Below are 26,780 nucleotides of genomic sequence, written 5' to 3'. Positions count from 1 at the left end.
CAGGCTGATCAGTGGTCATTTTCTTTTAAAACCATTTCCCCTGCAAGATCAGGAGAGAAAATGAGAAATAAAATTGAAGCAACCATCAACTAGCAAAGCAAGGTCTTATTCAATTTGGTAATGTTTTGTACTTTCATTTTCTTTTTCTTATTTTTTTGTTTTGTTTTGTTTTTGGGCCACAACCGGTGATGCTCAGGGGTTACTCCTGGCTATCTGTTCAGAAATAGCTCCTGGCAGGCACGGGGACCATATGGGACACCGGGATTCAAACCAACCACCTTTGGTCCTGGATCCGCTGCTTGCAAGGCAAATGCCGCTGTGGCCCTGTACTTTCATTTTCAAACAACACTGGCTTTTTTGGTTTCTACAAGCTTACCTTAGGTACCAAAAGGTACGAAAGCAAGATAAAAACAAGTTGTTCCCAAATATAGCAACTATTAACCTGGTTTCTCAGAAGCCATAAAAAATGTTTCAGGGTTCTTTTCCGTTTAAAAATAATCTAATTTTCAAGGATCAACATTAAAACAGTAAGGTTAAATATCATTAATATTTCATGCCTAGTATTTTACTTTAAAAGAAAGCCCAACTCATTTTATATTTTTAAGTGTATAATATTAAAAACCAGACAGTGTCAACCACACAAGAAAACCAGTTAAATGCTATGATTACTTTCTACAAAAGAAAGTGGTAAAAATGATTCTCTTAATGTGTAGGTGGAAAAACATAAGTAACGCAATTTCCCCAAAGTTACTGGATGGACTTTGCATCTTTGACTGTGACTAACCCCTTTGTCTATGCTGGTAATTCAAACAGAAATCATTTACGTCTGATATGAGACATGCTTAGAGTGAAAGGATTTAAAATTTCCACTCCTCAAGCAAGACTGAGTTTGCTCCGTCTGTGATTTATGTTAAATGTAATACTATGTAGAAAGTCTTTTGACTGGATGTACTTCTCAAATTTGGAAAAATAAGTGTGAAGTGACATTCTGAGTTTGTGCAGGGCCCAATAACATAGCAATAACTTGGAGATCTATTTTTAAAAAATTTTGATTGCATTGTCAGAGCAATTATAAGGACCATGTTCTCTAGTTTAGCTATTCAATTTTTAGCAAAAGAGGGAGGCTTTAAGTAAGAGAAGAGTTTTCTAAATTAAAGGTTCGGTTCTAGAATTCGCAACATAAAGCATAAAGAGACATAGGTAAAATGATCCTTAGGAAGGCAGTAACATGTCTCAGTGACATAGTATATATTTATACATATGAGGCCTTAGGATTGAAACCTAGCACCAACAAAGACCAAACAAAACTAAACAAAAAGCTCCTTAGGAAAGAACCCTCCAAAAGGCAAGAATACTCATTTTCCCCCCAGAGTGAAAGTGCATTACTGATTATCAATGATGCGTATTATGTAGTGGCTATGTGCATTTTAATAAGTTGGTAGCCACATTCACACTATTAGAATTCTAAGAATCAAAGCCCACAAAGTTGTCACTCAACTCACGATCACTCCACTAGGTATTGGGTTAAATAATGGGCAAAACTGTTCACACTACTGCAATAATCATTCAATGTCCACCTTTTCTCTTTCTACCTCCTTTTTCCCTTTTTCTTTTTTTGAATTTATATAAATGATTTTGTATAAGTTAAAAGTACATGTAGTACAGAAATTCCACTGTAAATCTATCGTTATCATCTTTTACTAATTACACATGATATAAAAATCAAGCACTAAAACATTTGTTTTCTAAGGTGTGCCTGGAACAAATAATCAACACAATGTCATTCTGACCAATTTCTTTTACTATGCTGACCTGCAATAAAAAAATAACAAAACTCTTGTAGCTGGGTGGTGAAAATAGCTAGAGTTAAAAAGCTCTTATCCTGCAAAGTATATTGCTGTCCCACTTGAGCAAGTTTTTCTACAAAAATACTACCTCACACACATCATTTAAAAAGTAGTACTTGAAGTAATTGTGAGTGGAAGAGAGATAAATGGGCTATAAAAGGAGCAAGTTGCAATAAAAAACAAAACAAAACAAAAAAGGGGGCCGAAGAGATAGCATGGAGGTAGGGTGCTTGCCATGCATGCAGAGACAGTGGTTGGAATCTTGGCATCCCATATGATCCCCCACGCCTGCCAGGAGCGATTTCTGAGTGGAGAGCCAGGAGTAATCCCTGAGCGCTGGAGGGTGTGACCCAAAAACCAACCCCCCCCCCAAAAAAAAACCCAAAACAAAAAAAGTAGCAAGCTTCTAGTGCTTTATTTATTTTGGAGTGGCATACCCAGTGGATTCAGACACTACTATGGCTAATTTTGGGGGGTGTTTAAGTGGTACACTCCTGACTGTGCTCATGGAAACATATGAACCACAGCTGCTTCTTTAAAAAAATTTGCAGGTCCCAGATATGTATGAAAGAGGACTTTTTGGGGCCAGAGAGATAGCACAGCGGTGTTTGCCTTGCAAGCAGCCGATCCAGGACCTAAGGTGGTTGGTTCAAATCCCGATGTCCCATATGGTCCCCGGTGCCTACCAGGAGCTATATCTGAGCAGATAGCCAGGAGTAACCCCTGAGCACCACTGGGTGTGGCCCAAAATAAATACAAAAAAAAAAAAAAAAAAAAAAGGACTTTCATAATACAGAGTGATAACTGCCTGGGCTAGTGTCCTACCTTTTACTTTGGCTTTGCTTTTTTTTTTTTTTTTTTTTTTTTTTGTGGTTTTTGGGTCACACCCGGCAGTGCTCAGGGGTTATTCCTGGCTCCAGGCTCAGAAATTGCTCCTGGCAGGCAAGGGAGGACCATATGGGACGCTGGGATTTGAACCGATGACCTCCTGCATGAAAGGCAAACACCTTACCTCCATGCTATCTCTCCAGCCCCTGGCTTTGCTTTTTTAACACAGACAAAACTTTACTTTCAAAAGAAAAATAGCTATTTTTTCTTTTCTTTGCAATTTTTAATTTTTGGGCCAGACCCAGCTGTGCTCAGGGTTATTCCTGGCTCTGCACTCAGAAATTGCTCCTGCCGTAGCATAGCGGTAGGGCATTTGCCTTGCACGTGGCCAACACAGGACAGAGCCTGGTTCAATTCTTGGCCTCCCATATAGTCCAGAGGCTGCCAGGAGCTATTTCTGAGCACAGAGCCAGGAGTAATCCTTGAGCACTGCCAGGTGTTCCACCTCCCCACCCCCCCAAAAAACTGAAATTGCTTTGTCCAGGCTTGGGGAATCATATGGAATGCTGAGGATCAAACCGGAGTCAGCCACATGCAAGGTAAATGCCCTACCCACTGTGCTTCACCCTGGTCCCAAATAACTAATTTTTTAAGGAATTTTTTCAAAAAATCTGAATGATAGGATTTTTAATTTTTATTTTTGTTTGGGGCCTCCCACACAATGCCCACCAAGACTCAGTTGGCTCAGTACATGGGAAGTCTCTAGGGCAACACCTGGTATGCTTCAGGGGTCTACCAGTGTTGAGATCTGTGGTCCAGTACATGCAAGACATGTACCCCTGAGCTATACCTTCAGACCCACGATTCATGATCCGTCTTTATAATGTTAGTTATCTAATGAAGTTCAAAATAGTCTAGTATTATTGTATATACATATATTTTTTTGGTTTTTAGGCCAAACCTGGTAGTGTTCAGAGGTCACTTCTAGTGGAGGGAGGGGAGAATCCAGGCCTCCCACATGCAAAGTAGTCACACTAGTTTACTGAGTTATCTCTCTGGCCCAATCTGTTTTTTTATTTATTTTGGAGGGACATACCCAAACATGCTTGGGGATTATTCTTGCCTCTCAACTCAGGAATTACTTACTCCTGATTATGCTTGTGCTGGGAGGACTATCTGGGATGCCAAGGGACTAAAGTTGACTACACTCAGGCATCAGTCCTGCCAGGGCATAGGGGACCACATGAGATGCTGATGATTGAACCCAGGTCAGTGGCTTACAAAGCAAGTGGCCTACCCACTGTACCACAAATCTGGTTCCTGAATATTAACTTTTGCCATTTTAACTGCTGATCAAATAAATTCAACTGTGTAGCAGTCTGTGACAAGTATTTTAGAGAATTAGGCATTACTTCTGTGTTACATTCCAAAGAGCTTGGATCTTTGGAAATCCATACCTGTGAACATTATTTGAATGTACTGTATGCAACTTACCATAAGAAAAATGTGCCATTAAATGTTCTCTACTAAAGATAACATTGCTTTGCCTGTGGGTTTTTTTGTGTGTCAATTTTTGTAGTACATTAAATCTAACATAATCTAATTGTCTTAAATTTACTCTAAATGTTCTTCAAGGAGATCAAGTTCAGCATGCCTATACTCCTTCAGATGTTTAGCAAGAAAACCTGATGACCATGGCGTTTTCTTCTGTAGTCATGCATGTTTTGGATGGAATGGATTTGATCACATTAAGTTTCTGATTAAACAGTTACTTCCCTTAATTTTTGTAAGCTTTAATTCTCATCAAAAGTTCTTCTAGCCTCTATCCACTTTGTTAGGCATGATTTCTTCCACAAGACAAAAAGATTAATGCCTTCCTTTAAAAAGCTTTGCCAAGATACTTCAAAGTTTTGCTTAGGCATCTATTTGAATGCTTAAATTAGTCACATCAATTTGAATAGTTAGTTTAAACTATTTCAGGCAGAAAAATGAGTCAGAAAGATTTTATAAAAGTTCTACAAAATGAAAATTGGACTTGATTTCCTAAGTATTTTTATTTTTCTGATTTTATGGCTCTTGCATGTGTAAAATCAATGTTCTCTGAAGGAAATATAAAGAGCACATGCATTTTAATAGCAAGTATTTCAATAAGTTACAGGACAACTCAAAAATTTAAATAAAAAATGTGAATTTACTAGACTTGTCTGTTGAAAATTTATTAAAATAAAATAGTAACACAAATACATTTTTCTGCTAGGCTGAAAAATGGTTTTAACTGGAGCCAACAAGAGAAGCCTCTTATTTAATTTTACATTATGTTTTTGATTTTGTGCCAAAATATACCTGGTTCTGCACTGAGGAATTACTCCTGGCTGTGTGTGCAAGGCAAGCATCCTAGCCTCTGTGCTATCTCAACAGCCCAAAAGATACCTTTTAGACTACTTCTAAATTGTCATCAAAAGTACTGTAGCTTTGGTCAGAACTTAAGAGTACTATTTGGTCTTGCTCCACTGTGTAAATAAGAGCAAGTATATAACTTAAAAGTCAGTGAATAATTTCAGTCATTGTTTCCTGTTAGTTATAAAATGCTGTAGAATAAAAAATGTTTAAGTACTCTATCCAGTAAAGAAAGCTATTTTAGGTATCATAGTGCCTTCGAAGTACTTCCTGTTCTTAATAAGTCAGTGATAGGCTAAACACACAATCTCCTGATTCTCTTCTGAGTCAAAATAACAAGAGAGTTAACTCTGCAATTTGGGCTTACTAAGAGCTTATTTTGCTACATAAGGAACTTGCTGTATTCCCTTGTAAGAAAAGTCTTCAATAAATGCGTATAGCATTCACAGGAAATACAAATAATTTGAACCTGGAAGAGTGAAGGAGAGCAAGAGGTGGAAGAATCACTGTTTTTTTCCCCCTTAAAGTAAGTCATTCTAACTTTGATCTAAATTTAGGTAATGCATACTTCCTGCAGTAACTTTTCTTTTCAAGTTGCAAAGTTTTTGATGTTAAAATTGCTCTGAGGCAGTTTTGGTGGAGTACTTTATAATGGGGATGGATGGAGGGTGAGATCAGGAACTGGGTTTCATTAAGAAAAAAAATACTGCATCTGCATGTTGAATGCTTTTTGGCCCCCTCTCCCTCCCAAAACAGATTTGCTAACTATACTTTGGGTTTTATATTCCATAGATGAGACCATTTGTATTAGAAAAATACTTCTCCAAAAACAATTAGAAACTGTGAGTGGCTCAAATTCTAATTCCCATCCCCCAAGCCCCCCCCAACAAATTTTATCTGTTGTTACTTTTGATTTAAAATAAGTATGATTATGTATCTAAAGGTAGAATTATCCCATGGTATATCACTTCACAGACCCTAATAGTCCTAGGGCCCCAGGCAAGGGAAAGAAATAAATTGTTTCTGGAGGAAGGGGCCAGCCACTTAGCCACTAAGCTGAGGTGGACCTCATGAGTCACCATCTTGCCCTCTAATGTGTCAAGACACCCAAGTGACAGTATCTGTTCCTGCCACTCTGAACTGCCACAAGGCTCTGGATATTTTGATCCAGGAAACTTCAAAAGATTAAAACTTTCACAGTTGTCAATATGGCTTTACACTACACATTATCCAAGATGTTGCTGTTAACTTGCTGCTGAGGCCCTGGTTTCCCCCTTCGAAGGGCTAAACAGCAACACAGAATAGCTGTTGTACAAAATTCTACACTAGCATCAAAGTTTAAGGATTAATTACAAAGATGTTTATATAATTAAGCCATATTCCTTGCAAAGAGCACAAAAGCTTACAAAAAAAAATCAGATCAACCTTATAGGAATGTTAGCAGCTGTCAAGACATCAAAGTGGAAGAAATAAAGGAAGTTAAGTGCTTGGAACCACGGATGGAAGCCTGCATGTGTGGCCTCATCTTTCAATGCAAGATCTGCCTCTGAGGCAGTATCTGCAGAAATGGCATTGTTCAGGGTTAAAGCAAGGGGGGTTTTTATTTTGTTCTCACCTCACCTAGACCTATCTTGTCTCTAGTTATAGTGACACCTAAAATGCTATTTACAAATCAAATTCTTTTAAGTAGGTAAAACTATTACCTAGAATTGTTACAAATTTTATTCTATTCTTAATCAAAATGACTTAAAAGATTTGAAATGCGGGCCGGAGAGATAGCATGGAGGTAAGGCGTTTGCCTTTCATGCAGGAGGTCATCGGTTCGAATCCCGGCGTCCCATATGGTCCCCCGTGCCTGCCAGGAGCAATTTCTGAGCCTGGAGCCAGGAATAACCCCTGAGCACTGCCGGGTGTGACCCAAAAACCACAAAAAAAAAAAGATTTGAAATGCAAGATAGGATCAGAAGATCTGACAAGGCGGGGTAAGGGCTCACTCAGATCATTAACCGACCAGCCCTGGATTCCCCAGGAAGCCACCTGCCCAATGACAATTTGTTTTACAATAAAGAATAAAATTAAATGATCTACAATTTCCCTGTGATATCATTATCTCCTTAGAGTATTTTATAGGAATTATTTTGATTATCATTAGCCTTCCAGATGTCCTAAATTTTTTTAAAGGAATTAATCTTTTTCAGATAAGAATGGCATGTTGTATCTAAAGTTCTTATTTTAAATTGATATACATTAAAATCTAGTCAAACATAATCTACTTTCCCTTACTATCCATTTCTCCTTAAATTCTTTTATATCAATGGTCTAAGAAAATCTTGAGTAACAAAAAGACGTGGTTAAGAATAAAATCAGAGGGGCTGGAGCGATAGCACAGAGGGTAGGGCGCTTGCCTTGCACAGGGCGAACCCGGGTTCGATCTCTGGCATCCCATATGGTCCCTAGAGACTGCCAGGAGTAACCCCCTGATCGAGGCTGGCTGTTGCCCCAAAACAAAAACAAAAAAATAAGAATAAAATGAAAGAATAATCTTCATTTGGCTTAAAATCTAGTCAAAGTGGTCTTAAAAAGAAAAAAAAAAGAACTAAGGAATCACTCAATTAAGTCTGTTCTGACAAAGCTCAATTCTGAGGAAGTGATTATCTTCAATTTAGGCGTTTTCTGTAACAGGGCAGAAAACCACAGCTGGCCTTCGGGTTAATTCCTGGCTACCACCTGTTTCTGTATGGCCTATAACTTAAGAATGGAGCTACATTTTTTAATAAAAGGAAAAAAAAATCAAGGAGAATATTTCATCACATAAAAATTGTATAAAGTTAAAATAATAGAACCTGAAAGTATTTTTGCAAGCAGGCACACTATCTGTTGATATCGAGTTTGTAGCTGTGTTTTGCACTACAGTGGCAAAATTCAGAGTTGTGACTGACTGCAGCCTGCAAAGCCTAAATTATTTACCATTCGGCCCTTTACCAATAGAGTCAGCCCATCCCTACCCTATCACAATGTCACTCTTTGCAGGACAGTTCTTGGAACATACAACTAACAAGAGAATGAAGCCTGCCTTTCCAAGTAAGAACAAGGAGAAGGCTTAGTGTCCCTGGGGAGAAAAAAAATCCTTAATGGTTATTATTTAGCAAATTTGGGAGAACATATTACAAAACTTACCTGGTCACCAGGCTCAAAGTTCATCTCCTCCTTCTCAGTTTTCATAGCTATTAATTTTGTGTTACTGGCAGGGTCTGTTTTACTGTCCAGTCGCTCAAGTTTGGGAGTTATTTCTGGTAAACTGATATCTTTAGTATCATCTTTATCTAGCAAATAGCGAAGTAGTGCATTCTCTTTCTTCTTGGGGCTCGCGGGTTCCTGTTTAATAGTCACGTCTGAGCCAGGAGCTGTGCTGTTGGCCTCCTGGCTCAGCTCTTTACCTGTAGCTTCTGCTGTCAACTTAGCCAAATCCACAGGGGAACTGCTGTCCTGCAAGAGTCTGTGCAAAATCTTATGCTTCTCCTTGAGCGAGGTTCCGTGTGTTGTCCCAGAACCGGGCAGGTTACCTGTGGAGTCCTTGTTTGTGTCCGACAAAGAGCTAGATAAAGGGGAAGGCTCCATCTGGTCAGATTTGGTGGTCAACAGCTGTAGGAGTTTGGTCTGTCCTTTGTTGTCATGCAGTCTGTTCGGTCCGTCAGCACGCTCACTGTTCAGGGCTTGGGGTATGCTGGAATCATTTGTTTCCTTTTGTTCTCCAGGATGGCAGCTGCTCTCTGCTTGTCCAGTTGTACCTTCAGAGGGCTCCCCATAAAGCCCAAAACAGTCTTTGGAGTCTAAACTCCCCATTTTGCTGAGTGGGGGAGGATTCATATTGACTGGGGAGTTTTGCAAATTGCCCATTTTTAGGTCCGGTGAAGCCAGTGATGACCCTATTGAAACCCCATGCCCCTCGCTGAGGGCCTGAAGTGCGTTGAGGGAACTGTTGGTGTAGCTATGGCTATTTCCTGTGCTGTTGCAAACTCCCACAGGGGAATGCAAGCTTCCTGCAGGGGAAAACTGACTGGGTGGAATTCGAGGGCTTCCAGCCACCCCAGGGCTCATGCGATGCCTTGGTGAAAGCATGGAGTTGGGCTGTCCTGGATTCATGCCAGGGCTGCTCTGTGAGGGACTGTTCATTTTGAGTGCATAGTTACTACCCTGAGGAGTGGTTGCTTGCATGCTTGTCACATGGTTCATTCCCCCAGAACCACCAAACCTGCCCATGGGCATGCCCATTTGTTCCTTTGGGCCATTTATAGGGAAATTTATATTGCTATTGAGGGTCATGTCCTGACCTGGGTTCCCACTACACATGGCCTGATGGGCAGGGCTGTTAGAGCTAATTGGATTCAATGGCTTCCCCATCGCTTGTCCAGTCAGATCCGGATTCATTACACATACATTCTGTTCTCTGTATAATGCGGGGAGGGGAAAAAAGATAAAAGGAAAAATTCTTAGCAAGTTGCTATTAAATTGAACAAAATGAGATAGCTTCTTTTCTTTAAAAGAACAGGCGACATTTAAAGGAAAGATAAACAGTCTTCCACCGTGGACAAGACACATCATGTAGTTTGGGGGCAAGAGGAATATTTTCAGTCAACTTATTAAAATGTCTGAGGTTTTACAGAGGGTGTGTTTAAAAATGACTACCACCACACCGAAATTGTAATGAGGTTATAGAGGGATCCCAATTACATAATATATCTTTCTCATTAAATTGTATATTATCACACATACAAATACAACCAATGAAAAATGAAACACTGAGAGCTGTATCAACCATCTTAAAGAAGTGACCCAAACAAGTATAGTTGCCTTCAATTATGTGCTAGAGATTACAATTTCTAAAAATAAGCCTGGAGAGTTATTTGGCTCAAGATAAACTTGCCCCCAACTATTAGCCTACATGTTCTGGAGCCAATAAAAATGCTTGGAGACAAATCACCTTATCTAGTAGGTTTCTATGCCATGCCACAGCCCCTTGCAACTGTTGCTCTCACCTCATGTCCTAGCCAGAACCTCTAAGACAAAAATCTGGCCAAGAGCCTGGAAGGGACCTAAGCTTGGGAGGTTACTCCCTGCTCCTAGAGTAACTCCAATCCACCCTTCCTCATGACTCAAGGTAGGTTTTCAGAATGAGGTGGCGTTATAAGCCCTCTGGGCTTTAAATTATGGCCTCATCAGTTACTTGTGAGTTATCATAAGTGTTTACAAATCCAAACAAAACAGGCCAAACAAACTGTCAGACAACAGGTTTTAGTTGGGGGTGGAGGTGGTATTTTGGCACACTCCAATTCAAATTGTTTCAGCTAGAGGTCAGATTTATGCTGGCAACAGGACTACCTGATTTTTTAAAATCCTATATAAGAATGTAAATAACTGAGAAAGATAATAAAATGAGACCGACTAGAGCAGCTTTATATACCTTTTGATAATACCTCATAAAATTCTGTATAAATGAAACAATCATTTCCCTCATTTTGTGTTGCTCTAAAACATTATGCTAATGATATTTATTTTAAATCAACATTCAGTTGTCATTTAAAAAACAGGACTATGTGTCACCCTTCAATTTATTTTCTTTCCTATTCTCTTTTTGGGATGCCATAGCCTACAGTGTCCTGGTTCCGCATTCAGGAATCACCCGTGACTGTCCTTTGGGGACCATTTGGGATGCCAGGGATTGAACCTGGCCAGCTGTGTGAAGGTAAATACCTTACCTTCAACTATATCTCTGGCCTCTTACCCTTCAATTTTGTTTTTTTTTTTTTTTTTTTGGGCCACACCCGGTGACGCTCAGGGGTTACTCCTGGCTATGTGCTCAGAAGTCGCTCCTGGCTTGGGGGACCATATGGGACGCCGGGGGATCGAACCGCGGTCCTGTCCAAGGCTAGCGCAGGTAAGGCAGGCACCTTACCTCTTGCGCCACCGCTCGGCCCCTCTTACCCTTCAATTTAAAGGCTACTGCCAAGTCAATTTAAATCTGAGAAAAAAAAAATCTACATCATTCCCAGTAAATATATTTGAAGACTTTAGATTCAAACACACAATAGCATAAATTATGTCAGTACTTTCAATATTCCTGTTCTGAATGTGTCACCAGTGGGAATATATCAGTTCCCTTCTGTAAGACCTCAGAACTGGCTCAGTGCTAGAAAAACTTCCTTGTAAGAGTGAAGCCCTGGGTTCCATCCCAGAAATTGCAAAAAATAAGAGAACAAAGAAAAAAGAAATTCCTCTTCTCTGCCACAATAGGCAGTCATGTCAGAGCACATTGGAGGCCTGCATTCTTCCACTTGGGCTTTAAAATTCACTAGTATTCAAGGCACTATCGAAAGTAGAGCCTTATTTTGCTGGAATCGTAAACCATCATTTAGCCAACAGTTAAAAAAATTCAACTTTATACTTTACATTTGAGGGATCAAACAAACATTTGTCTAACAAAACAAGGAAGACCAAGTATGATTTATTGCTTTTGCGACATTTCTTCTTAGGGTAGGGAAAGAGAAGAGAAGGAAAAGAAAAATGACTTCCTAGAATTAGGATTACCTGTGAAGCATATGTAAAGATATTACAAGTTGAGGTTCATTAGTAGTCTGAGAACGGATGAGTTTGCTCTTCGTTTGTGCAGCAACAAGAGTGCCATCAGACAAGGAAAAACGATAGATCTGACTGAACGCCAGTCCTTGTCTCAGCACTGAGGAAAACAAGGAAATAGAACACACATTAAGAAAAAAATCATGGTGAGAATGGGACAAGACATAATAACAGTAATAGATTTCATTAAATTGAATGTTTTCCTATTATATGTAAAAAGAATAAAATTTCATGATCCTAAAGCATTATATACTTTTAAAAAGCACATCTGTTTTTCACCCAAAACACCAATACATTCAATGCATGACTTTTTTTTAAATGAAGATTGGGTCCCCCAATGATGTTTGTTTCAAAATCTCGAGTACCATGGCAAAACAGTTTAGTTTATTAGATCAAAATAAGCTTTACAATAATGCGTAAAATGCTAGAAAAGAATGTTATAAAGATGATACTTTTACACATACAATTCCCTGTAAATCAAATATAGTATGATTTATCACATTAAATATATCCTCAAAATATTTAGCATGAGATGACTACTATTCTCTAATTTTTATAAAAACGTATATGAAGTATTATTCTGTGGTTAGGACAGAGAATATGAAAAATCAACTTTTCTTTTTTTGTTTTGTTTTGTTTTTCTATTTTGGGTCACACCCGGCAGCACTCAGGGGTTACTCTTGGTTCTGCTCTCAGAAATTGCCGCTGGCAGGCACGGGGGACCATATGGGATGCTGGGATTCGAACCACCGTCCGTCATAGGTCAGCTGCATGCAAGGCAAACGCCCTACTGCTGTGCTATCTCTCTGGTCCCAAAAGTCAACTATTCTTAAGAATTTTTTCAAAGGAAAAAAGCTAAATACTAACAAAACCAAAGTAAAATATTAGTGACATGTAGTCTAACTTCTGGATAAAGAGTCAGGTGTTTCCATATTTAAAAGGGCAGAAAATATAAGACAAATCAATTCAGTTAAAATAATTTCTCTTAAAATACAATTTCAGGGACCAGAACGTTAGCAAAACAGTAGGGCACTTGCCTTGCAAGCAGCCAACCCAGGACCAACAGTAGTTTGAATGCTGGCATCCCACATGGTCCCCCCCATGCCTGCCAGGAGCGATTTCTGAGCAGAGAACCAGGAATAACCCCTGAGTGCCGCCGCTGCCAGGGGATGTGGCCCAAAAACCCAAACAAACAATTTCAAGGTGCACTTTTCACATCTTTAAATATACCCATAAGACATGGAAGAACATGCCATCTCAGGGGGAGCCTTAGGGGCAAACACAGAAGTCACTAAGTATCCCATAGCAGTCATTCTTTTATCACTGGAAGATGCTCAACCAGGCCCTGCCCAAACTGTGGTGGTAAAATGGGGAGCAGAGGCCTGAGATCCAGCTGTGGGAAATACCACTGTAGCTGGGGAAGTTGGGAGAGGCCACTCTGGGTGTGTCACAGAAAGACTGAACCCTAAGGATTTAAGCAGCACACTAGGAACAATTCTGGCAGTAACCAGATAGATCCTTAGGTGACAAAACAAGCCCATCAGTTTAGGGAAGCAAAGGGGGATTGCAGAGCTCCATCAGTCCAGAAAAACACTGGACTTTGAGCACAGCATGCAGGTCTTCAAGGATCAGCAAACTCCTTCCTAAAGGAAGGAGATAAGAATCCTCAGAACTGCCCAAGGCGGGGAGCTGAAAAAGTAGACAAATGCTTTTAGCAGACAGGACAGCAATCAGGAATACCACTCCTCAACTTGGAATTAAGCCCTGGCACCTGCCTGTCCCTCAGGCTACAAAAACAAGTCCTCTAACTTGGTGGGGCAGAGAACTGGCATAGGAATGAAGGCAGAGATGCACAGCTTGAGAAATCCAGGTAAGCAAGTCTTTACAATAAACCATTAATCAATCAAGCAGAATCCTGCACTGCCCAGGGCACTAAGGGGCTTCAACCTCAGGCTCATCCTCTCTCATCAGAAGTGACTGAAGGAGACACCTGCCTGCATGTGTTCGTGCAAGGGTGTGTGTGTGTGTGTGTGTGTGTGTGTGTGTGTGTGTCTGTGTGTGTGTCTGTGTGTGTCTGTGTCTGTGTCTGTGTGTCTGTGTGTGTGTCTGTGTGTGTGTGTGACTCCTCTCCTGACTAATACAAAGTTCTGAAAAATAAGCTAGAACTTGAAATCAAGAGCTACAAGAGACTGACTGGAAAAGCAAACAAACAAAACTTGTTTTTAAAAAGGAGTGTAATAAAATTAAAAAAGGATGAGGTGGGAAAGGGTAGGGGTGTTTAAATCTGCCTATAAAATAAGAAAGAAAAAGCTTCTGAAATTAATCTTGGGTCTGGGAGATAGTTTAGAAGGCTGGAATGCATGTCTGGCATGCTCAAGGCCCTGAATTTAATCTCTGAGCACTGACACATGTGGCCCTGGTGACTCCCCAGCACCAGCAGCCTGGAACAAAATTGCATGGTTGGCTTGAATATAAACTGAACTGTTTGGCTAAGTCAAGTTTTACTAGAAACCTCTCCTAAAGGAGAAATCAGTCTCAACAATATGGAAATTGGGGGTCTAACAGGCAATAAATTCAAAGTATCAAGGGAGCTGGAACAATAAATAATACATCAAGTGAAAGGCACTTGCCTTGCACACGGCCGACCTGAGTTCAATCCCTGGCATCCCATACAGTCCTCCAAGCCTGCCAGGAGTGATTCCTGAGTGCAGAGCCAGGAATGACCCCTAAGTATTGCCAGATGTGCCACCCAAACAACTAAATAACTAAATACAAAAATAAGTATTAGCAGGGAAATCTATGAACTATATCAAATATACATCAACACAGAGTGAAACAAATTAAGAAAAGAAGTGTAGGGGTAGAGGGCACAATTCATCAGAGATACTAAAATTTTAAAAATAAAATTCCAGAAGTGTGTGTAGGGGGTGGGGTGGGGGGCTTGAGTCTGGTGGAGGGATGCTGACACTGGGAACAGGATTGCTGTGAAAGTACTGTATGCCTAAAACTTTTATTTTTATTTTGCTTCTCGTTCTTTTGTTTTTATTTTAGGCACTGTGGTTTACAAAATGTTAATGACAGAGTTTCATGCGTAAAACATTCCAGCACACACCCTCCACCAGACTGTCCGCCCCCATCTTGGCCCTTCTGGTAAGCTTCCTACTGAAGACCAGTTCTGTTTCGGCTGTCACTAGCATTTGCTATTCCCTTACTATGTCTCTATACACCCCTCATGAGAGAGATCATTCCGTGTCTGTGAAACACTATTATTAACCACTCAGTAAATCATACTGCCTCAATAAAAAAATCTAAAACACCCAAACAAAAATGCTGAACATGAAAAACACTGAATGAAACAAAAACCTCCATAAAGGGGATAATGAACCTTACAGAGGAGAGAAAAGAAATTAAAGATAAATTCTCAGTAATAACTCAAATGAAAGAGAAGAGATATGATTTAGGAAAATAAAGTTCTTCCAGACTGGCAGGCAATATTAGAAGAGTAAACATCAGCATAATGGGCCTAGCAGAACGTGGAGTGAAGAAGTGGACAAAGTGCCTATTCAAGGTTATAATAACTGAGAATTTTTCCAACCTAAGGAAACAACCAACCACAGAAGTCCAAGAAGCTGAGAGAACCACTCATATTTCTAAATGCAAAAAGATACATGCCAAGACACATCACTGTTATCAGAAACAATGGTAGAGAAAATAGTATAGGCTGTGTGTGTGTGGGAGAAGTATACAAGAGTACCCAAACAGGCTATCCTCAGATTTCTCAGCAGAAAATCTTCAGGCTAGGAGAGAACTTGAAAACTGAAAGCAAACTCTACTCTGAGAAGCTATTACTTAAACATCATGAAGAAATAAAGGCCTTCCCCTGTAAAGAAAAGTTAAAGGAGGCCTATCTGGCAAGAAATGCTGGATGAAATTCTTTTTACAGGAAGACATAATAAAGAACACAAATCCTTAAATATGGTGCTGAAGAGAAATAGAGAATCAGAAACAGCATCAAGAAAATAAAACAAAACCAATGGAAGAAAGAACAGGAACTCTATTTAGTCTAGAGAGAATGAGGAGAGAGAAGATAAAAAAGAGGAAGGAGAAAGAGAAAGTGGTGTATTTTTGCAAGTGGCTAACCAGTTCTGCCAGAACCACTTGTTGAAGAGATTTTCCCTGCTCCACTTAGGATTTCTTGCTCCTTTGTCAAAAATTAGGTAATTGTATGTCTGGGGGACAATGTCTGAGAACTCAAGCCTATTCCACTGATCTGAGGCTCTGTCTTTATTCCAATATCATGCTGTTTTGATAACTATTGCTTTGTAGTACAGTTTAAAGTTGGGGAAAGTAATGCCTCCCATTTTCCTTTTCCCTAGGAGTGCTTTAGCTATTCGAGGGTGTTTATTGTTCCAGATAAACTTCATAGGTGTTTGATCCACTTCTTTGAAAAATGTCATGGGTATTTTTAAGGGGATCGCATTAAATCTGTATATTGCTTTGGGGAATATTGCCATTTTAATGATGTTAATCCTGCCAATCCATGAGCAGAGTATGTGTTTCCATTTCTGTGTGTCCTCTCTTATTTCTTAGAGCAGGGCTTTATAGACCCCCAGTTAACATCATGTACGAAGGTAAAATCCAAATGGATTAAAGACCTTGATATCAGACCTGATACCATAAGGTATATAGAACAACATGTCGATAAAACACTCCATGACATTGAGACTAAAGGCATCTTCAAGGAGGAAACTGCACTTTCCAAACAAGTGGAAGCAGAAATCAACAGATGGGAATACATTAAGTTGAGAAGATTCTGCACCTCAAAAGAAATAGCCCAGGGTACAAGAGTCACCCACCGAGTGGGAGAAACTATTCACCCAACACCCATCAGATAAGGGGCTAATATCCAAAATATACAGGGCACTGACAGAACTTTACAAGAAAAAAACATCTAATCCCATCAAAAAATGGGGAGAAGAAATGAACAGACACTTTGATAAAAAAGAAATACAAATGGCCAAAAGGCACATGAAAAAATGCTCCACATCACTAATCATCAGGGAGATGCAAATCAAAACAATGATGAGATACCACCTCACACCACAGAGATTGGCGCACATCACAAAGAATGAGAACAATCAGTGCTGGCGGGGATGTGGAGAGAAAGAAACTCTTATCCACTGCTGGTGGGAATGCCGTCTAGTCCAACCTCTATGGAAAGCGGTATCTGGAAATTGAGCTCCCATTCGACCCAGCTATTCCACTCCTAGGGATATACCCTAAGAACACAAGAACACAATACAAAAACCCCTTCCTCACACCTATGTTTATTGCAGCACTATTCACAATTGCCAGGCTCTGGAAACAACCAAGATGCCCTTCACCAGACGAATGGCTAAAGAAACTGTGGTACATATACACAATGGAATATTATGCAGCCGTCAGGAGAGATGAAGTCATGAAATTTTCCTATACATGGATGTACATGGAGTCTATTATGCTGAGTGAAATAAGTCAGAGGGAGAGAGAGACTCAGAATAGTCTCACTCATCTATGGGTTTTAAGAAAAATAAAAGTCATCTTTGCAACAATTCTCAGAGACAATGAGAGGAGGGTTGGAACTTCCAGCTCACTTCATGAAGCTCACCACAAAGAGTGGTGAGTGCAGTTATAGAAATAACTACACAGAGAACTACCATAATCATGTGAATGAATGAGGGAACTGGAAAGCCTGTCTAGAGTACAGGTGGGGGTGGGGCTGGATGGAGGGAGATTTGGGACATTGGTGGTGGGAATGTTGCACTGGTGAAGGGGGTGTTCTTTACATGACTGAAACACCTAATCACAATCATATATATAATCAAGATGTTTAAATAAAGAAAAAAAAGTTTCAAAAAAAAAAAAAAAAGGGAAAGTGGTGGAGAGGAGAGAGGGAGGGACAAGAGTAAGGGAGGGGAGAAAGGGCCTTAAAATGCTAAAGCACTGGTTTGATCCTGGCACTACATGGGCCCAATCTAGCAGAGAGCAGGAAGAAGCCCCTGAGCACACCACCAAGTAAAGTGTCCTCTCTTGCCCCCTAGAAGAGAACGAACTGATAAACTTTGTACACCAAAAGCACAAACATGAATATTATTGTTTATTTATGTATTTGTTTTATTTTGTTATTGTTTTGTCTTGGTTTTGGATCACACTTGGTAGTGCTCAGAGGTTATTTCTAGACCTATATTCAGGAATCATGAACTCTGTCAGGTTCAGGGGACCAAATGGGACACCAGGGACTAAACCCAGGTTTGGCATGTGGAAGGCAAATACCCTACCTTGCTGTGCTATCATTCTGGCCTCTACTTAGAACCAAAGCAAATGAACCGGCAATACGCAACAAAAATGACTCAGGCTCTGAGGAAAATCAAAGGTAATTAGCAGAAAGAAGGGATTTGAGGAGAGGATCAACTGGCAGATGAGGTTATTCTGACAATGTGACAGCACACGCACTTTGGTAATGGTCTATATATGAAGCATAAAGCTCCCTAAAACATAATTTGTAGACCAATTTAATTGGATTAAAATAATAAAGTATAACTAGACTTCAAAACTGTCAAATACTACATGCTTTAAAATAACAGTTTAATTTTGAGAAAAAGTATCTACATACTTTAGCTTCTTCTTAAATCATTTTAAGAATTATGTGTCTACCACATAATTCTCAGCACAAATTTTGTGGGTGGAAGAGCTACTCCCAAAGCAACCAAGTATATTCAACTACCACAAAACTGCCAAAAATAAGAGAGAAAAAGAAAGAAAGAGGAGGGAATGACAGAGAGAAAGAGAGAGACTGAATGAGAGATATTCAGAGATAATGTAGATTCTGAGTTCTTGGTAAAATTATACATGGAGTATTTTCTCTAATGCAATTAGTTTTCTCCCTTTAGTTTCACACACATGTAGCACATAGGCATTATTTTCTGATGTCAGTGTATAAAATTTCTCTGAAATGGCAGTACTGGAAATATACATATGACTTATGTATATCTTGCTTTGCACATTAAATATACTCCTAACATTTTCATAAGATTCATGGTTTTGTTTTTTTTTTTGTTTCTTGTTTTTGGTTTTTGGGTCATACCTGGCAGTGATCAGGGGTTACTCCTGGCTCTATGCTCAGAAACTGCTCCTGGCAGGCTTGGGGGACCATATGGGATGCCAGGATTTGAACCACCATCCTTCTGCATGCAAGGTGAACACCTTACCTCCATGCTATCTCTCTGGCCCCAGATTCATGCTTCTAAAGGCTTGTGATTTCAAATTTTATTTAAGCATGGTTATAATCACTAAATATTTTCCCTTCTCCTTTGATTTGTAGTAGTATCAAAGCATTACTACTATATAGATATGAGCAAATATGTAGTTCAAAACGTTTAGGAAATTTCTCCATTAAACAAATCCTTCAGTGAGCAATGTAATCAATGCAATCAATACCTCTGATATTACCCATTTAAAGCCAAATGAAATCTATTTCATACACTTAGGAGTTTCCTTTCATTGAATTCAATTTGATAAATTCCAGAATAGTGTCTGCTACCACTGTGTAAACCCTTTCCAAGGAATCAGGAAACCACAGAATTAAATATAAGTTGTTACTCAGGACTCAAGGACACTAAAGATATTTGCTCAGTTGATTTTTTTCCTTCCTTAAATGGAGATCATTGATTTATAGTGTTATTAAATATCAGGTTTTAGCTTAACACCTTTAAATGCATCATCTTTACTCCTTCCACTGCCAAAGTTCTGTGTTTTTTTTTTAAATAATAATTTCTTTATTTAAGCACCATGGTTACAAACATGTTTGTAGTTGGGTTTCAGTCATAAAATGCACAGCCACCTTTACCAGTGCAACTTATCTGCCACCGGTGTGTCCCATTTCCCTCCTCCCCCAACCTGCCTTTGAGACAGGCACTGTATCTCTTTATCATTGTCATGGTAACTATTAGTGTAGTTATTTCTACTCTTTGTGGTAAGCTTCATATCATGGGCTGGTCTTTCCGGCTCTTATCTCTATTGTCTCTGGGTATTATTACTATACTATATACTATACTATACCTTTTATGTTTTCTTAAATCCCACAGATGAGTGAGACTAAATTGTGCCTCTCTCTCTCCCTCTGACTTATTTCACTCAACATAATAGTCTCCATATCCATATATGTATAGGCGAATTTTGGGACTTCATTTTTTCTAATAGCTGCATAGTATTCCATTGTGTAGATGCATCACAGCTTTTTAGCCACTCATCTGTTGTTGGGCATCTGGGTTGTTTCCAGATTTTGGCTATTGTAAATAGCATTAATATGAACATAGGAGTTCATATTATGAACAGCATTAATATGAACATAGGAGTGCTGAGGGAATTATTATATTATGTTTTTGTGATTCTGGGGTTATATCCCTTGTAGTGGTATTGCTGTATCATATGGGAGATCAATGTCCAGTTTTTTGAGGAATATCTATATTGTTTTCTAGAAAAGCTAGACTAGACGGCATTCCCACTAGCAGTGAATGAGAGTTCCTTTTTCCCCCACATACAGACTAGCACTGAATATTCTTGTTATTTGTGATGTGTGCCAGTCTCTGTGGTGTGAGATGCTATCTCGTTGTTATTTTGATTGACATCTCCCTGATTATTAGTAACATGGACTACTGCCAAAGTTCTAGTATCTTCTTACCACCAGTGAAGACCCCTGCATTTACTCATTCCTCCAACCACCTCCCCTTTTCTTTCGCAACAACTAAACTTTCCATCATGATTTCTTTGTTGTCATCAAGATTTTTTATTTTAAATGGTATCTAGTGAAACAGTTAAGCACTAGTTTCTATCAAACATGCTCCCTTATGTTCTTACTGTTTCCAACTTAAAGAAAAGAGCTAAAAGACACAAACTTTAAGATTTACAAAAGTCAGATTATGCGCTTATTTTTTTTTTTGTCTTTTTTTTGTATAACCACACCCGCCAATGCTTAGGGGCTATTCCTAGCTTTGCTCAGGACGCCTTCCTGGCATGCTCAGGGGGCCATGTGGGATGCCGGTGACCAAACTCAGGTCGAGCACGTGCAAGGCAAGCGCCCTACCCGCTGTTCTATCGCTCCGGCCCCTATGCGCTTATTTTTTTAGAAATAAGACTGGATAGGATGGGAAAAATGAATAAGTTGAGGAAAGAATAAGGGAATAGGAGAACAATCTTACTATGAATTGAACTATGTAAGTAATGTAAAAGCATAAGGTTTAAGCATATAACCAGCAAAAACACCAACGTATGGATACCCATTAACTGCAAGATGATAAACTAAAAATCTATTATTTTCAACAGTGAATAAAACAGGTTTTCTATAAAGATGCAGCTTAATTGCCAAGCAGAGCTGAGAGGCACAGAGGATGGCTATCTGGCACCTCTCACTCTCCCTGGCTGGGGAGGTGGAAATGTAGGAAGTACTTGCACAAGTCACAGTCTTAATCCTCTGTACCCTGCCCAGTGACCACTAGAAAAGAAGCAGAAGACCAGGAGAAGGAAAGAGTGGCTCTCTCCACTATTGAGTAAGTGCTAAGAAACATCTTTTTTCTCTTTGTTCTCACCAACTTAACAAAGTCCAGAATGCACTTGAGGAAAAGTGATTATGTGGATAAATCTGGAAAGAACTTTGGGAGCAAGCACAGAAGAGTGCCTGCCAGGATGAACTGCCGGTACAAATACTGATGAATGGAATGTTCATGAGCCACAGCATGAGAATTCTAACACCTACATCTGAGGCATGCTGGAAGGAATAATGAGATTATCTTAAAAATGGCAATGCCAAAGAAAGAGCAGACTAGTTAGGGTCTTCTATTACTTGAAGTATGAATGGCCATTGAGTCTTTAAAATCTTGGATTTTGTTTGAGATCTCCCATTAATTTCTGCCTTCAGACAAGTCATCTTATCTCTTTTGAGTATTCTGCAAACATCTGGGCAGATTTCAGGGTCAGTATCTGGAAGAAAGGATTGGGATTCCACTGCTATATGGAACTAACTTGCTCTTGCAAATTTTCCTAATTTTGAGAATAAGTATTTATTTTGAGATTGGAGCTATATTATAATCTTAAACACCAAGTAGCCTTATATTGATGACATTTTCCCCTTCCTTTCATCTGACTTCATGAACTTATCTTCTCTTATTCTATTTTCTTTATCACAGTCATCAATTCCTAAAGTTCTTCTGTTAACTTTTCCTACAGATGGCAACATATAGTTAGATGATGTAAAGTTCATATGAACACAGAGAGTCATCAAGTCCATTCAAGAGAATGTCAGTAATCACTTTTGCAGAGAATGCTCTAAGAAAACAAAGTAATATAGCAAAATTAACTCCCAGGAAAGCATCATTGACTTATCTTACCTTCATGATGATGCCTCTTAGCGTAGGACACAGATTCCCCTTCATGCTGGGCATGAAACTTCTGAATGCACCGTCTTACCAGGTCCTCCCAGCCTGGCTTCATTGCTGCCCTCATGGTGCTAGTATCCAGGGAAGTAATCTTCCCTATAAAATGAGAGTAAGCATTAGGTCTACATAATGTTCTATTATTTACAGAAAAAAAATTAAAAGATGAAAAAAATCATATTTATAGAAAAGGCTGACAGTATCCCTCTCCCTACAAACTCCCAGCTCTTTAATATTTCTACCCCCAAAGCAGTCCCTCCTTTCAGTTTTAGTCTTATGCTCTTTCTATTTTCAAATGCTTTAAGTATCATAAAATGATCTTTTAGGCCTTCAGGAGAAAGTGAATTTACCTTGGAGATCTTGACGAGTAGTGAAACTTTCTGATGAGGGAAGAACTGGTCTTTCCTTCATGGGAACTCTTCTCGCCACACAAATCAAGCAGGACTGCAGATCTTCAATCAATACAGTTATATTACCAGTTAGCCTCTTAGTGATGCAAACTCCATTGTTTCTATGATAGCCCAACCTTGTAAATCATTAAGCAAAGGAGTAACAACACACTCTGTGACTCCTCACTGGCTTTATTCTCTAAACTGGGAAGCTGCTGGGATGCTGAGGGTAAAGAGCTGAAACTAAGCAAGACATGTGATTAAAGTATACCCCCTACACTACATTGAATAACCTGTGCCTTCTACCCAAAGATGAAAAGAATGGAATCTTTTATTAAGTGTCCAAGATTAGCAACTAACTTAACTCATATGAAGTACAAAAATGATGAAAACTAAATGTGATACTCTGCCAAGAATTTATTTCTTGGATTTCAGAGTTTTCCAAGAAATAAGAAAACTACATACAGCATCTACCAAATTGTGGAAATGGCCCTAAACTGGAAAGCAATAACGCAAACGGGGAGGGACTAGATCAACAGGGTAAAAGCATTTGCCATACATATGGCTGACTTGGGGGGGGAGGGGTTGATCCCTGACATCCCAGATGGTCTCCTGAACACTGCCAGGAGTAATTTGTGTGCAAGGCAAATGAATGCCCTACCACTGTTTTATCTCTCTGCCCACCCCAACCCCCAGAGTAACTCTTGAGCACAGTTGAGTGTAGGCCCAACACAAAACAAAAGAATGAAAATGGGTTCTGAATGATGCTCTGTAGGAACTAATTCTAAGAAATGCAGTAGACTTCTCAAATAGTTGATGCTCCTGTTTATTCCTTTACCCACTTTGATAGTATATGCATCTGTATTTACTTCTGGAAACACATGACACATGAATGTTTTGTGTATCTTTGAAACACAGAGTTACACTGCATGCCTCTTTCAATTTTAGAGAGCGCTGGCTAAAGGTTGTTTCAGAAAACACCTTTATATTTTGTCGTTCATCTATATGTGTGTACCCTTAAATTTGGAAAATAATATATTCTTTAAATATATCGAGTCATAGCAAAATTATAGAGTTAAATGTAATCCTCATTCTCAACAAATAAAGCTGAATTTCTCAACACTGATTATGAGAGTGACATATTCAAGTCACTTGATAGATCACCACTTCCTCTGCCCTTTACAATGCTGTGAGGCAGATCCTAGCATTACCTACATTTAATAGAGAAGAAAACTGAAGCATGAAGTTTAATTCCACAAACATCACATACAACGCCATTAGCACACAATGCCACATTCCTTGATGCTAACTCTTTCGCTATACTGGGTTAATATAAAAAAAGAATTAAAATTTTTTCTTCTTTTATTTTCGAATTAAAATTTTTTAAATTTTACTTTATTGTGCTGCCAAAACTCAAAGATAGGCCTTATACACATGAATCATATATTCTTCTACTGTTACATTCCTGATCCTAGAATGAGATTTTTGATATAGGAGAAAATTTTAATATGGAGTATAAAAGAATAATTAAATCAGCTATCTTTTTTATTCTACTTTATAAAATGATCAGGGATGAATTAGCAGCACATAATCTGTTTCATAAAAAGAATAAAATCACCTGATACCTCATATACCTGTATCAACATTTAATTCAGAAAAGCTATCATTTGTGACAGCTGTTACTACACATGGCATGGCATGCTTGCAAGACAGAGGAGGGCACAATAGCATCCCTTTATTTTTATTATTATTATTTTACTTTTCATTCTTGATTTTTTATTGAGTCATAATTGACACAACAAAATATTAATTTCAGTTGTATAACATAATGATTTGATATTTGCATATATTACAAGGTGATCAAGTAAGCACAGTTAACATCTGTGTCTATACAATTACAATGATTTTTCTTGTGCCAAGAACTTTGAAAATCCACTCTCATCAACTTGAACTGGGAAGATAGTACAAGGTTAAGGCAATTGCCTTGCATCTCACCAACTCTGCAAGTCTCTGGCACTGCACTGCACTCCTGAGCCAGGACTACCACCTGAGCACCACTGAGTGTGGCCCCCAAACCAAAACAACAATAGCACACTTATCAACTTTCAAATATGCAATGCAGTATTGTTATTCTGAGATTCCCCCAAGTAGTTCCCAAGAGGCTTAGAAGCTTTTCATGGCACTTCTCAGCCAAAGGAAATTTAAGGTCCAAGATGAGGACATGAGGATATGGTATTGCTCAAGTCCTGTGGTTCAGGACGTAACCTGGACCACCCTAATGGAACAGCATCTCTTTAAAGATTAGAATTGGGACTCTATTCTAGGTGAAATGGCTAAAAGGTCTGGAGTGCATTTTCAGAATGTATGAGGTCTTGAGTTAACCTGGACATTTCAAGTACCTCCCCAGAACCACTAAGCTACTTCTAGGCACCTCAGCACTACTGAGGAGGACCTCTCCCCACAAAACTCCAGATCCCTCCATTCCCCACTCCCATCTCTCACTTCTCAAGTATCATACTACCACTCTACATTCTATTTTGGACTCACTCTACACTCTCATATTTTCAAGCCAATATCCCAGGTAATCCTGGAATTCATTAATCCCTTGAAAATACATAAAAAAATGTTGTTTGCTAACAGGAGCATTTTTCTTGGGCTCTTGTACTGATATTCAGATGACCCCTGAAAGGTTCAGCCACTAATACTGCTACTCTACTAGACTATCCCTCTGGAGTTGTTTAAATGTAAATGCAGTAAAAAAAAAATTCAGTCCCCCAACTGCATTATTGACATTTCAAATGCTCAATAGCCACATGTAGCTAGTAGCTGCTGTGTTGAACATTGAGGATAATTTAACACTGCCATCATGGCAAAAAAAAAAGAACACTGGTCAGAGCTGTTCTAGAGACTAAAAGAGTACATTTATCATAGGGTTGGAGCTCCAACAGCAGGTAAGGTAGCTAGCTGACTTGCAGCTATTAGGGGTTCAATACCTGGTACCCCATATGGCCTCCCAATTCCTGTCATAAATGATTCCTAAATATAGAGTCAGGAATAAACCCTAAGCACTGCTGGGTTTTGTTCCAAAAACAAATAAATTTGTCATAAAAAGGTGTGAAATAGGTGGACTCAAAAACACAAAACAAAAAAATTGTCTCTAAATTTTTTTGTGTGTGACCACTAACAATAGATCACTAAATGTAAAAGAAGTTGCATAGAAATACACACAGGCATTAAAAAAGTGACAGGATAAATTTTCCTTACCTTCTCCTTCTTCTTTGATGGACTTTGGTTGCGAGACAGCAAAGCACTGCATAGTTTCATACTTCTGATGTGCTTCCTGGTTGTCATGACCTTCTTCTTCTGAATCTGGTAATGGTTTTACCAACATCCGACAATTGAAGGTATGACTGTTCCTCCTAGGAGGTTCTCCAGACCAAGATCCCCCATTCACTGAGCAAGGCAAAAATAATTCAGCATTATAAGGAAACTAGTATCAGAGTTACTGCCACTAAATTATCAAAATGATACTGGATATTATTTCTTTTTATTCCTCCCCTTTACATTTACATAGTGTCTTTTAAATAACTTCACAATTCAGAGGCGACAGTATTCTTGGGATTATGTTGTAACATTGGAAAAATTACAATAATTCACTTATTTTTTGCTTTTCCTAATTTTGATTTTTCGGATATTTAGTCAATCTACTTGCATTCCAGTTTTAGGTATGCCACAAAAATTGGTTAGGGGACCCTACAATAAATGCACACAAATATTTTTTAAAAAGACTTAAGACATAGGGCATTTGTCTTGATGTTTCCTGAATTTGGTTCTATCCCTGGTACCCCATATGGTCTCTTGGGCTCTACGAGGAGTAACTCCTGAGTGAAAGCCAAGGAAAAGCTCTGAGTATTGCTGGATATGGCCCAAAAATTAGGGGAAAAAATTAAAAAAGAGAGACTCAGATTTGAGTTAAGAATAAAAAGGTCAGGGGCCTGTGCAATTTATAGGGGGTAGAGAATTTGCCTTGCAAGCACTGACCCAGGTTTAGTCCCTGGCTCTGCACACTGCAGACAGTCCCCCCCACCCCATAGCACTTTCAAAACTGATCCCTGAGTACAGGGTTGGAAGTATACTCTGAGATGGAAGTATACTCTGAGAACAGCTATGTGTGGCCCCCAACCCAAAAAACAAACATCAAACAAAATCCCAACAAAACA

The 26,780-nt window shown here is 39.1% G+C and overlaps 1 protein-coding gene across 1 annotated transcript in view; it reads right to left on the bottom strand.

Moving 5' to 3' along the window:
* Positions 1–26,780, bottom strand: part of NCOA2 (nuclear receptor coactivator 2) — a 222,104-nt gene that overhangs the window by 40,128 nt on the left and 155,196 nt on the right. Inside the window, exons 6-10 of the mRNA XM_049781798.1 lie at positions 25,825–26,013; positions 22,522–22,623; positions 22,127–22,270; positions 11,658–11,805; positions 8,250–9,519 (exon numbers count right to left, since the gene is read on the bottom strand). Of these exons, the coding sequence (XP_049637755.1) occupies positions 8,250–9,519; positions 11,658–11,805; positions 22,127–22,270; positions 22,522–22,623; positions 25,825–26,013 (1,853 nt within the window). The remainder of the gene's footprint in view (positions 1–8,249; positions 9,520–11,657; positions 11,806–22,126; positions 22,271–22,521; positions 22,624–25,824; positions 26,014–26,780) is intronic.

The sequence above is a fragment of the Suncus etruscus genome, chromosome 10 (genome assembly GCF_024139225.1).
Source record: "Suncus etruscus isolate mSunEtr1 chromosome 10, mSunEtr1.pri.cur, whole genome shotgun sequence".
Taxonomy (NCBI): domain Eukaryota; kingdom Metazoa; phylum Chordata; class Mammalia; order Eulipotyphla; family Soricidae; genus Suncus; species Suncus etruscus.
This window is presented reverse-complemented; position numbering and strand designations above follow the sequence as displayed.